Genomic DNA, 14082 nt, shown 5'->3' on the forward strand with positions numbered 1-14082 from the left:
CCGCGAAGCCAAGCCATGATGATGATATATATATTCCACCCACTCCACCCACATTCCCACCGTAAACCCTCACACACGGTCTGTGCCAGAGGTGGGGTGGAAAGGATAAACCCAAAAGGGGGGAATGCAGTTCTTTTAACCTCATACATTGCAGTCCAAGCTGAACTCCCTGGGACACACTCCCCTTGCAATGCGTAGTCTTCCTCTGGGTGGCTGGAAAGCTTAAGAGTTACCAGGTTTCTCGGGGCAGTCTCGTGTCTGTTCTCCCCGGCTGCAAAACACGAGAGCCACTGGATCTCCAGGGGATCTTTTGGGTTTCCTACATTCCAGTGGAGCCTCCATTCCCAGTGCTTGAAACCCTTTCTTGATGCCCTCACCAGCGGCTACTCTCTCTCTGTGCAGAATTGGGGGCTTCCGCCGTTCTGTGCCCTGTCCTTCTAGCAACTCTTCTTACCACCCCTGCCCGTAATCAGTGAAGTGAAAAGGCAACCTGCCGTGTGGAAGATCTTTTTACCGTCATGGGTTTGAGGTGTTCTCTCCCAGGTTCTCTCCTTTTTGTCCTTCTGCTGAAAAATGAAATGTGTGTGCCCAGGAAGCCACGTGGGTTGCTACTTCTTATATGTTTATTCAAGGTGGTGTTGATTGACACGGCTTGGCCCCCGGGGCGGCACAAAATTGGAGGCGAGGTGGCAAAAACCTCCTTTGAGCGTGAACAAAAAACAAGGGATGGGGGGGAGAAAAGCCCCCTTCCGCCCTGGAGCTGAAATCCTAAACCACAACACTCCTCACCCACCTTCTCTTATATATACTGGGCATGACATCAGTACGGTGTCAAATAGCCCATTGGCTGGTTCGGTCCAACTATCCTGGCTGTGGAAATTAACCCTATCCTAGCCAAACCCAGGACAAAGGGGAAGAGAGGAAAAAAAAAATGTATCACCCGACCTGTAGGCCAGGATGGCAACAGACATGGGCAGTCACAGTGGGCTGATATTTCAGGACAGTGTGGGAGATAGGTGGGTGTAAGTTATTCAATGGAAAGGAATAATATGCAAAGCAGAAGGCTGTAAAAATACATCAGCAGTGAAAAATCAGTATAAAACACCACCCCAGACAATGTTCAAGATATGTAATAAAGAAAATCTTATACAGTAAGATTACAGAAATCTGAAGTTAATGTTAAACTTACAATTAAAATAAATCTCAACCAAAGGCAAACTAAATCGTGTACTTACGCACAGTACTTCAGAACAGCGCTGGGTGCAGTAAATTCAGGAAGCTGAAGAATCACAAGACCATGTTTGTTCATAAAAAGTACACTTCTCTAGCTAACGACTATAACAATCCAATATGCTAATATTTGTGTGTACACTGGCAGCACAGATTCTTGTAGTCTTTACAATAACCTGTATTTCTCAGAAAATGCTACTGAATTTCCTAGAAAAACAAATAATGAGTCAAGGTATAGGCAGATGCTACCTCCAAGCATCCAGAAGGAAAAAACCCCAAATGTGAACAATTTATTTTTAAGAAGAGCTTGTTTTGGTGCAGAAAGGGAAGAATAGTTAATGTTTACAGTTTAAGGGGCCATCAGAATTACATGTTGTCCTGAAAAATTACGCTGAGCACTTGAATTGTAAACCTTCACGTATTTGTCTACGCTGCACTGTCATTACCAAGAAAGCCACGCTCTTGCAATAAATTCTTACTTTCATGCTTTATACGCAAACTTACAAGGTGTTTTGTCTAGAAAGGCCAGCTTTAATGGGGAAAGATGAGCAAGACAAGCGTGAATGAACAGACCGTTTTAACTTCGGGGTTCAATAAGCCCGAGGCACAGAGGGTGCTCTGAAGATGATGGCAATTTCAAAAGCGTAAGAGAAGTTTACGTGCAAGAAAAGAATAGAAAACTTGTACAGTCCCCCTGTGAGCAGAGGTGTGCAATAACAGGTAGGCTTCGCCGAATGTCAGGACAGCAATACACAAAACCAGCAGCTTTCGAGAACCTGAAATAACAACACCTTATTAAACAGTTGGTGCTAATCTGTGTAGCTTGACAAATCCCCTAAGTTTATCAACATGCACAACACACCATACTACCTGCCAAGAGAAAAGCTCAGGCCTTAAAAATGGACTTTTAAAAAGAGGCTTTGAGGGGAGGGAAGACGGATATTACTACACGATGAGGAGATCCCAAGCTAAGGACCTTTTTGGGTAGGATATTTAAAAATGGGAAGAAATTGAGAGCACTTTTAAAGGAATTCAATCAAGACAACATAATTTGCTGTGTGAGGGCTCAAAACTCTCCCATTTGAAAACCAAACCATGTGCGCCACCTCCCGGGGTACAAAACGCAAAGCAAAGCAGAGCAGCCACCCTCTGGCCTCTCCCAAGGTAAGAACCCTCCACCACTCTCGGAGCATGCGGATGTCCTGGGGACAGGGGCATTCAGTTTGTGTCCTTCCGGAATGACAGCTCAGGGCAGCAGACAGCAACAGTCCAAGATTTTACCTGAATCCATTCCACACGATCAGAAGCTTCGTCTTCTCAAATTAATGTTTTCCGTGCCCAAATTCTGTCCAATACTGAAATGAACTGATGAAAAGTTGAAGCAAGAACACCTTGGGCATTAGTAGGAAAAAAAAAATCACCTTGGAGCTAACCTGCCTGCCTCCTCCTCCCCGTGCGAGAGGCAGATAATACATAAAGCAGTTCTGTTTTCTTTTCAGAACTAAAGCCAGAAGGTAAAACTGAAAGTCACAAAGTACTAGGAAGAATTTGGATGGATCTAATTTATTGGCTTTGAAGTTAATCTTAACAGGATTTAAAAAGACACACAGAATAGGCTGAAAGAAATAATCATTTATTTTAAGCAGCATAAAATTGGTTTTTTACATAGCGTTTATCTGAAAATGGCAAGACCTGAAAGTACAAAGTATCAATTTTTGGAAAATTCAGTACTGAGGCTTGGCAGTAAGTGGGACAGGCATCCTCACATTACCTGAAGACTGAATTTAAAAGACTACACCCCTTTTTTCAAAGTTTGGATCCCATTTTCTTTTCAGTCAATGTTAAAAATGCTGTCTATTAAAAAAGAGAAAAACACCCAACAGGTGAAGAAATGCCTCTGCAGGATGGAATAGGTGAAATCTTTTCCACGCTTCCTAAATAACTATCAAATAACAGTTGATGTAGTGTTAAAGTCCTACAAGATTTCTACATCTCCATATAAAATTTTCAATAAAAAATGTGAACTGCCTGTTTCAGATGAATCTTATTTAGACATTTAACCTTGTACAGCTTATGCACACACAGAGCATCGGCTAGCAAAGCGATTTTTTTCAGGACATATTGCAGTAATTCACGTCTTGGTGCTACCAAGAAATTGTCAGTTGTCTTTTCTGTACCACTTCAACCTGATTTTGAGTCCTTTTTTTTCCCCAGCAATGTTGCAAATACAGCCATTTAAACATTCACATATATAATTCCTCTCTAACACCACAAGAATAAACATACCTTTTGCAGGTTTGACATGGTTCTGTGAAAATTTCCATCTTCAAAGAGGACCGTGATGAGAGGATGGTTACAAACAATGTAGTTCATTCAAGTATTCTGCTTAAATACACCCTGCTGTACAATCGGAGTATGCCGAGCTGCTCAGATGGAACAAGCTGAACTGTCTCAGTCAGCAAGAAGAGCCAACAGACAGTAACGGTCCGCTACAGTTGGTGGTAGGACAAAAAATGGGAAGGCCTTCGAGGAAGGGGCTGTCGTCTGCTTAAGAAATGGTATTAACTCTGACAGCTCCTTGTGGTCCTCCTCTCCACCCCTGTATTTCATGAAGACAAAGAATGTACTGAAATACGTTGATTTTAAGTGATTATCAATTAAAAAAAAACAAAACAGAGAACACTTATTGAAGGCCACTTCCTTTTCAATGTTGAAAATTACCAACTGTGTTTTACTTTTTGGCAGCTTAAAAGAAATTCTGCCCGTGCCTTCATAGCCTAAAATTCCCAGTATTTAAAAAAAAAACCAACTATCTGACCACAAAGATCCAGCCAAAGCCTAGATACAACAAAAAGTTAAAAAAAGCAAACACAAAACATTTTTACATTACTACCGTATAGTCACCGATGTCAACGTGTTTTGAAATAACCTGTTCTGTTGTTTAAAAACAGGCCATGGCTAAGGGTGAGACATCACTATGTGGTTTGTTATACGGAAAGGGGGATATTCAGTAACTGGCCAATGATTCTACTTAAATATAACGATGCCCCTTATTCACCTGTGAGTGGGTAATTCCCGGCAGCAGCAAGAGGCACCTTAGAATACACCGGCTTCCAAAATATTCAGAACCAGCGAACCCTTACCAAAGAAATCAGGTGACTGACTATTACAGCATCTCATCAGCAACTCCATTCTGCACTACCAGGGCGCTGCAGCCTTGATCTAGAAGCCTGGTAGAAGACTCAGATTATGTAGCATCTCCACATTTCACACCACCAGTCAGCTTCAGCTCACTTTAGCCCCTCAGTCAGTTAGTGCAGGTTGCAGCAGTGGCTTTTGCAGTAAGATCCATCTCATTCAGGTTTGGCTGAAGCCAACAATTGCATTTCAGATAATGTTCCTGAGGTGCAACTACCAGAGCTCTGGATTAGTGACGAGCCTGGCCTAACATCTAATTAAGCCCCAGAGCTGGAAAATCTGACTGGCGCAGAAGGTTGCTCATATCCCATTACCAATCTGTCCTCACTTCTGAGGAGCAGCAAGAACTTCATCAGCCACAAATGAACAATTTATCAGAGAGTCAAGTTTGACAGGAACCAATGATTTGGTAAATTGTACAGACTTTTCTTAAAAGGATCAGTCTGGTTTGCTCTTACAGTTTTTAGTGAAGTGAAGTTAATGGTGGCTGACTTATTTCTCTTTCTGTAATTTCCTCTACTTTCACCTCCACAGGTCATTGTACCAGACCCCTTCATGAAGCAACTCACATCTCTACTTACGAGGCTCATGTCTGAGGTCAGGATACAACAACCACCCAACCTAGCTGTTGGAAGTCTCTACAGAAATCAAAGCTCTCAGCAGCACAATCATTCTGCATTATCAGAAAATTTAAGGACCACTGTCTGAAAATGCGCTTTGTTAAGCAACTCTCATAAGCCTTTTCATATTTAAAGGAAAAGGTTAGTACAGAAACAGCTCATTCTTCAGCGCAGCGCAGCCAGCTGATACACAACAAGTAACAGGCTGACTCCGGCTGTTAAAGAGGTAACTGTTGTTAAGCAACTGATACCAGAACTGGAGACACCAAAACAGATAGCTTCGTGATTACCACCAGTTAACCTGCATGGCACCAAAGCGGAGTACCGGAATGCCGTGATACATTGTGTTTAGGTTGATCCAACATATAAATCCTAAATACAAGCTTCTTTCACCTTAAAAACAAAACAAGCCCCTCTACCCAACTTCTTTTACAGAACTTGAAAAAAAGGCTTATTAAAATTCTTCATCTATTTTCTTCAGCTTTTAAACTGAGCCAAAAAGCCCATTATAATATTTCTAAAACTTGTGAAGGCAGTGAGATAGAACTAACATACTCCCACACCTGAACTCAGGTTTAACTTCTTGAACTCAAACCGCACACCTTCAAATATCTAATGATTGCACTGATAGCATCAATTATCTAAAAGTTTGCATCCAGTGAAACGTGGCTTTCTGATATTTTCATGGTACGTGATATTACATTCACATTAGGAGAATGCTGGTTCTACCAGAAATATTGGTATGTGTACAGGGAATGATTTGGAGATCTGTGATTTGGAGCATCCTGTCTTCCATAATAAACAGAGAATATTTTCCAACACCATCTTTACCCAAAGCTTGGGGTTTTTTGCCGCCTGCCCCCTCCCCCCCTTTTTTTTTTTAGGTACATTTTAATCTTCTCTCTTAAGTTAGTTAACAGGAGTGTAAAACACCTCACAGCACTCTCCTTCAGAGGAAAAAAAAATCAGGGAAAGACATCATACACTTGGTAACGTGGTAGTCTGTCACCGTATTTAATCTTTCACAGAAAAATGTGCAAGAGCATTATTTTTCTTAATGTGCTGAAGGCTAAGGGTTAATGTGCTGTGGCAAGGGTTTCTATTGCTCTTCTTGTTGCCAGAGCAACAAAGCAATACTCACCTGAATATCTGCCAGTGTGAGTATCAATTTACAAGCTGAGATGAAGTTTGAGCTGCTAGCAGATGTCACTTACAGCATTTTTACTATGAGCCAAATTTTAGTAGCAAGGGCATCATAAAAACCCAAGAATATATTATGATTTCATTTGTGCCACTTGCTTATTGCTCCGGTAATTCAAGTGTTTATATTAAAATATCTTGACCAATGACATTCAAAGCAAAAGCGTAAAACTGAAAGACTTTTATATGAAATCTAGAGCACTAAGAAGACGTCATTAAGCACCTCAGAAGAAATCTCTCTTGTCATTAGAAAGCATACTAGGAACCTTTCCCAGTAAATACCTTTCTACAGATGTTAGGACTTTGAGTTAAAAAAGGGCTCACTGTTTACTACCGCGTCAACACAAACATCCACACAGTGTTTCTGTTTGAAACAGGTGACAGAAGCATTACTGATACTGCCACAGTGTAGAAGAAGGAATGCAACTTTGAAATTACTTGTGATGTGTAAAACCAAACCCAGGAGAACGGTTTGGAATCAAATTACAGAATTAGAGACATCACTATCTTTTCAGAGCAAAGTTTAAAGAAAACTCGAGGGAACTTCTTGTTATAACATGTACTAAAAATTCTAAGACATTAAGGAATACACATATAGGAAAAAAACAGCTAAGCTCTATGGTTTCTTAAATTCCTTACAAGCCATTGTTTTCCTCCTCGTAAAAACTCAGCAGAGGCAGCGGAAGAAGGAGGTAAAGTCAAAATTTCCTCCTATTTCCAACTCACAATTCCAAGAGAAATAATTTCCAGACATTGGATCACAACACCAATCATTTTACTCTATTCAGCCAAGCGATCTAAAATGCAGTAATTAAAAAGGAAAGAAAATCACAGGCACTTCCAGTTATTGAGTGAGATACACAAGTCAGTTTAAAAACAAAAAACTCAGTGCTGTATTTCCACACGCATCATCACGTGCACCTCTGTAAAAGCACCATTCCTGAAAAAAAAAAAAGGCAATCTTTGTTTATTCCATGCAGAGCCAGATGCAGAGGCAGTGGGAATCAGAAAGCTCTCTGGAAGGACTGCAGGCAGATAATTTTTTAGGCAAGGGATTGGGGGGGATTCAGAGCTAACCTTGTTTTTCCTCCTTGTTTCCCACACAGATATGCAAACTACTCTGCTATCGAAATGCAAAGGAATTTATTTATTTTTTAAAATTCCACAGATAATTAACAGTTATCACTGGACTCCTCAGCCTTGCATTGTTTACCTGTCAAGCTCACTCCACCAGTGTTACAGAAAAGCGATGGAGGCCCTGCAACGCTTACTGACTCTGTACAAGAAAAAGTGTTGTATCTGCAAAGAAAACACCGCGCTCTGACCGCAGCATTAAGATCTGTGCCTGCACAGTGGAATAGTCAGATGCATCGTTCTCTGCCCTCTCACACCATTGTTCTTGTTCTTAGCACACGTTTGTTTTCAGCCAGTCGGTACACACACCTTTCGTCTGACTGACACACCGGTGAAGCTAAACTAAACACCTCCAACTGCTGTTCAAGTTGAAAAACAAGCCAGCACTAAGACTTTCATTCGCAGCCTGTCCATGAAGACAGATACTTCTCCCTTGAACATCTCGGTTGCTCAGCTCAGGAAAAAAAATAAAGACGTTTGTCGTTCTTATTTTGTTGTTTCCTTTTTGTTACACTCTTACTAGAAATACCAAAAAACGTGGCAGAACACTGACCTTAGCTTTATGATCTGTCCACATATACGCAGGCCAACCTTTCCTAAATATCAGTCATTCTCAACTCCAAAAACCCAAGTAACACATTAGGGGGAAAACTGAAAGGGCTTTTTGGTGCACTGAAGTGGAAAGTCATGAAGTATTAATTTTTATAAAATCCGAGGAGTTGCACTTGGTTACGTGGAGCATCTTGTGCTTCAAGACCAGTTCGAAGCCACATGCTTACCAGTGGTAGCATCCTTGTAAATTAAGAGAGGTAGTCTTGTTTTACACTAAGGCTGAACAACTTCGTTTCCCAGTTTTCAGCTCCTCAAACTAGTTTTATAATGACACTCAGGAAGGGCAACCCTCTCCAGTGACAGCAGTGACCTTGAGGAAAAATACCCACAAACCAGCATTTCCTCTTGACCTCACTTGCTTTTCTCTGCTGCTTAAGTCTGACATTTCTCCCCCACCCTGCACCATAAGCACAGTTTCAAAATGAATTGATGTAAACAGAAAGCAGTCATTTAATGCAATTAATAAGAAATATTAAGGGTTTTTTCTTTTTCTACAGTCAGGTCTTGATTAGTTAGAAAATACTGACAGCTCCTTTTTTTGTGAAAGAAGGATGGACAACTTTGTTCAGACAGTGGAAGAATATCAATGGTGGGGGTTTTTTTGTTTTTTTGGGTTTTTTTTTAGAAGAAGGTACTACTAAGAGCATAAAGGCTCATTGTACTGCAGTAGCAAATCCAGTTCCATAGCACTTAAGAGGTGGTTAACAGTGCTTTGGTTCAGAATCAGTGTTAGAAAATAAAGCTTAAAAAGTTATGATATTTGACGGGATTTCAACAGCAATTTGTAATGAATGTAGAAAGGACTGAGGCATTGGCTTCTTCCCCTTGGAAAAGTACTTTGTTCTTCATTCTGTTTAAGTCCCAGGTTTCAGGATCAAGTTTCTCATTTCCATCGATGACGCACTAAGGAGGATTCGTCATTGACCACATCATTGTCAGTGTAGCGATGCTGACACCGCGGCGGAATAAGCAGCAGGATGATAAGTACAAGGAGGATAATTCCACACAGGCTCATGAGAGCATAGGAGGCAATCCACAGCACTGGTTCATGGAAAGTAACGCTAGAAACACAGTTGCTTGCAACATCTGCTGTTGTGAAAGGGCCTTCAATCTCAGATACCGGAGAGCCATCAACTTCTGAGAAATTACAAAAAGAAAAACAAAGTCTATAGACGTAATTTAAAAGCAAATAACAAAAGATCTAGCATAAATACCTATATATCCCTGTTCCCCCCATCATCATACATCTCAGCACGCTGATGTTTTCTTGTATTTCTCCTTGCAATAAACATGCTAATATCCCATGTTTATAAAAGGGGAATCTGAAGCATAAGGAGACCATGACACTCCCACATATACACAGTCTGTCAGTGAGAGAAGAGACATTTAAATCAGGTATTCCACAGCCCAAGTTAAAGCCCAAGCCACTGGATCATCTCTTCTCTCTGGACTAAGCTTTCACAAATGTCAGTTTAACAAAACTTTAAAATCCTACACCACCTACACTGGAGTAGGTCAGGGACTGGGCAGTTTTTGGTTGTTTCTAGCACTGGCAACTGGAAGAGCACCTCGGATAATTCTTACATTTTTCTGCATTTGCTATTTTCCAGAGTCTTAGGGAGCAGCACGCAGGTTCATTAGCTTCACAGATACCTCAAAGTACTGTATCCGAAACACAAGGTGCAGGGTGGAAAGCAGCACAGATACTCTCAGGTGAAAAATCAGAAGGAAGGGGAGGTGAGGCAAGAGAGCCTCACCTCCAGAAAACAGCAAAAGGGGAGAGGAAGGTCAATATGAGGGGCATGGAGCTGGGACATGCAGGAGCAGCGCTTCTGGGCAGAGAGGGAGAAGCTAATCAAGCAGATCAAAAAATGGAGATGACCAAGCTAAGGCAAGAAGCACAAAGGGGTGGCCTCGCCAGCTCTGTTTTCAAACACCCATCCATCTCAGTAACATCACAGGCTGCGTGACCTGTTCCATTATCTTCACAAATCCCTACTTGCTAAACCAGTATCTGCTCAAAAAGGTTATGCTGCCCATGGTTGTCACAGTAACTGTGGCAAGCGCAGCAAAGCTCCCCTGAGTGGTGGACAGGGCTCCCGGCATTGTAGAGGCAGAGCAAGTGAGTTGCCCAGGGCAACAAAATATTCAGAGCATTTCCTCTCTGCAGGTGCGTGGCCAGGGAAGGATGGACACCTTCTAGCTTGCTTGGGGCAACTAGGAGCCGGCAGTTAGTACTGTGTGCGCATTTTAACAAGCCTTCCAAACAGTTGTAATTCACTTCTCTAATCAGATGCCTCAAGACACATTGGTGCATTTCACATAAAGGGCCCAGTTTTAACCTTCCTACTTAATTTCTTCTTCATTTCATACACAAACACACTCTTACCGAATTGTAACTGATCTTGCCTACTGAAAACAGCATCTCTTACTTAAACACCTCTTAGACATGACTCCTGAAAGCACGTTTAAAGAGATTAGCATAAAATATCCTATGGAAATTAAGGGAGGAGCCCAGGTTTTGGAAAGGCAGGGATGTGGCCTTTAAGATTCCTCGGGGAGAAACCAGAGCAGAATAGGTAGGCTGTTTTATCTGCAGTTTAGTGGCAGAGATTTTAGTTGGTATTCAGACCCTGGCCTCCCAACCAGCTCACATCATTTTAAGGTTTAAGTCTCATTAGACTCAGTTCAACTTAATCACGGGCTGCTGCTGAAAGAGACAGCACTGCTTGCCCTCACTCCTGCCCCTCTCTGCCTCTTCTGTGTTGGTGCTAGTGACTGGCAGGCTGCAAGGAAAGTCTGATAGAAAACTGCTGAGCTGTCGTAACAGACAAAATGCCCAAACGAGAAATCTTCTGTAGGATTACTCAACGGAACCAACCCCTCCTTCAGCTGCAAGTGCAGGAAGACTCCTTTAGCAGCAATACGCTGTTAGAGCGCACTGGGGGAAACCTGAAGCTGCACCCACAAGCACCCTAATGCTGGTGAATACCAAACACGTACTCTCTCAGCTCATCAGGTGGTAATAAACTGTCCTGTGCACCCTATATTGTCAGCGTATCTTTGACAAGACACTGCTGTTCCACAGATCTGGTAAGGCACAGTAGCGGACAGACCTCTACAGGATTTTTTTTTGTTGTTGTTGTTGTTTTTCAGAGTCCCAGTACTGAATTTTGTGTACCACGCAATTATTTCTTCTGGGCATCCCACCCCCTCACACCGTTTCATCTGGCTGCAGCCAAACCAAACTAACCCACACTTCATACTAATGTGAAATGCAAGGCCTAGGATTATTGCTTAGGAATTTAGTATTTTGAAGAAGTGGGGGAGAAATAAAAAAGCAGCACAATTTCCCATCTTGGAGATAGCTTTGAAAGTAAACAGTCCCTAATTACTCATTATTTGGCTTGAGTACAATAATTACACCTATTAGAAAAGGCAATACAAAACTGTTGCCATAGTGGCTGACATTTTAAATTACATTTTGAGAATGCTTGATAGAAGCACAGCCTCTGCTGTCTTCCCTTCAGAAAGAAAAGTTTTCCCTCACCCTATTCCACCCCCAGAGAAAATAAGAGGAAATCAGAAGAGGGGAAATTTGCCTAAATTGTTCAAACAAGTCCTTAACATAAACTAACAGTCACACACACTTAGCATCTCATACATTATCTGAATTAGGGTATTTTGGCATATTTTTACTAGATCATCTGCTGGTAGCTACCTACAATAAATTCTTGACCTTGAATAAATGGGATTTTTTCATTATTGATGATTACAGAACAAAAAATAGCACTTCTGGAAAAATATTATTTTATAACATTTGTATAGAACAAAAATACATTCACTTCCACTCACCATCTTGGGTGGTTTGGAAAGGTAGCAAACCTGAAGTTAGATCAGATTTATCATAAAATTGCAAAGTGCTGCTTGGAAGGGGTCCCTGGAAGTCACTTGGTCCAGCCTCCTACTCAGAGCAGGACTGTCACCATCAATAGACTGGGTCAGCTGCAGCTTTATCCAGGTAGATCTTGTGAAACTCTGAGGATGGGGACCCCACAATCTCTCTGGGCAGCCTGTTTCATAGCTGTACCCTCCTGCGCACTGTCCAGGTGAAGAAGAAACCCTCTGTCCAACTCGAGCCTTCCTAAATGTAACTGGTGGATGTTGCCCTTTGTTATGTAGTCTCACTTCCGCTTACCCTTGGCTTGCATTCAACTTGGGGCTCACCATAATCCCCAGTTCTTTTTCCATCAGGCTGCTATTCAGCCAGTCCCTTCCAAGACTGTACCTGTGCATGGTGGTGTTTCTGCTTGAAGTGCAGAACTTTGCACTTCTGCTCACCGAGACTCTTGAAATTTCTGCTGCCGAGTCCTCCAGGTTACCAAGGTCCTTCTGGACAAGCCCTGCTATTCATCATGCTAACCACTCTTCCAAGAGTAGTGCCCACAAATTTGGCTGCGTTCTCTCTCATCACAGTTTGCTGTAGAAGTCATTTATCCTTGAAGTGCTTGTTACATTTCTTTCCTAAAAAACACCCAAATCTTGCCCTGTGATCTTCTCACTTACTACAAACATACTAGGGGTATAATTCTGCTTGATGCCAAGGTACCATTAGGTACCAAACCCCTTCCAAGTCATCCCGCAAACAGTAGGTTATCCCTGAAATTATCAACAGGCAACTTGAAACAATTTGAAATTAGTAACAAGCAGAATAAGTCTTACAGGGTTTAATGTACTGAGGAAAAAGCAAACTCCGTTTCCTGCTACAACGGAATAGCTTCCTACAGCCACCTGTCTAACTCTCTTCACTCTCGGTACATCCTGGAGAATCAAAATGGTGCAAGGAATCCTGTGGGATAAGTCAGTTCTCATCTCTAGCCAAGTCTCAATAAAAACGTGGGAGTTCAATGAAGTTAAGGCTTTCAGTCATGTTCCCCTCAGTTCTGGGTTCAGCACACACCCGATTAACATCTTATGAACACACGGGCTTACATCTAGTGTTAACACTGTACTGTAAACAAGAAAGCAGAGGTCATTGCAAAGCCACAGCAAATGGTCTTTCATATTTCTGTTTCTGAAGATTGATGCCACCAGTAATTCAATGTCATTCATGCCCACGAGCAGACTAAAAAGCTCCAAATAAATTACAGTAATACAGTTGCTATGGAGGGCATGACTGGCCTCCACAGGCAGCCAGTTAGGCAGCTCAATCTCTTACACTGCCTGACTGCTAACCACTCACAGTTGTGGTTGTCTGATGAAAGCAGTCTTAAATACGGAAACCACAAGCTGTGAAGAAGTGAATTCAGAATAACTGGCACATCCAGCAAAATGTCATCTGTCCTGTGTGAGGGGAGGCTGACAAATCAGTGTATCTTGTCTCAGTCAGGGCTTGCATCATCTGATTTCTCAAGAAGCGAAGTTCCCGTGATGCTAGGTTAGACATATGCATGAAACATGGACAAAGAAATAAGGAGGAAATGCCTTCTAGCACCAGCTGGGTATCATCAGGTGTCCAAGCTCACGTAAATCAGATTTCACTTCTCTTCAGCAAGTTCAGTTCCTCTCTAGACAGTGCTGGCAGAACTACATGAAGTGGCCAAACTCTATGCTTTTATGTAGCAATATTAACATTAAGGTGTTCTTATGGTTCCCTGACTCTTTTTCTCAACAAAGACACGCTGTCAGATCAGTTCTTATGAGCAGCAGCTGGCTCACACTCCCGGCTGACCAAGCCTCGGTCAATACATTCTGTCAAGACGCCCCCTCCTCTCTCCCCGTTGATGGCTGCAGCATGGCAGGGACAGGAGACAGCTCTGCGCTTGCTGGAATTGCAGTCAGGAAGCACAAGGAAGAATGAAAGGTAGGAAAACCTGGTCTGCAGTATTTATCTGGGTACACTCTCTTCAAAACACGTCTTTCATCACTGCATAGTACCTCATAGAGGCCTTCATTACACAACCCACATCAATATCCAGATTTTCTTCCAAGCTCAAAGATGACAATTTTGAGCTTATTAACAATGGAGAGATAAAAAAAAAAAAAAAAAAAAAAAGTTTTCAAATGCCCTGGGGCTCAAACTCCGGAA

General features: G+C 42.0%; 1 protein-coding gene across 1 annotated transcript in view; it reads right to left on the minus strand.

Moving 5' to 3' along the window:
* Positions 1 to 8613: 8613 nt before the first annotated feature.
* LOC104496465 (beta-secretase 2-like) overlaps positions 8614 to 14082 on the minus strand; it is a gene marked incomplete at its 5' end in the record, with an annotated part of 11695 nt that continues 6226 nt past the window's right edge. The window contains one exon of the mRNA XM_010139589.1: positions 8614 to 9131. Coding sequence (XP_010137891.1) covers positions 8878 to 9131 — 254 coding nt within the window. The remainder of the gene's footprint in view (positions 9132 to 14082) is intronic.

The sequence above is a fragment of the Buceros rhinoceros genome, unplaced genomic scaffold (assembly GCF_000710305.1).
Source record: "Buceros rhinoceros silvestris isolate BGI_N320 unplaced genomic scaffold, ASM71030v1 scaffold1137, whole genome shotgun sequence".
Lineage (NCBI taxonomy): Eukaryota > Metazoa > Chordata > Aves > Bucerotiformes > Bucerotidae > Buceros > Buceros rhinoceros.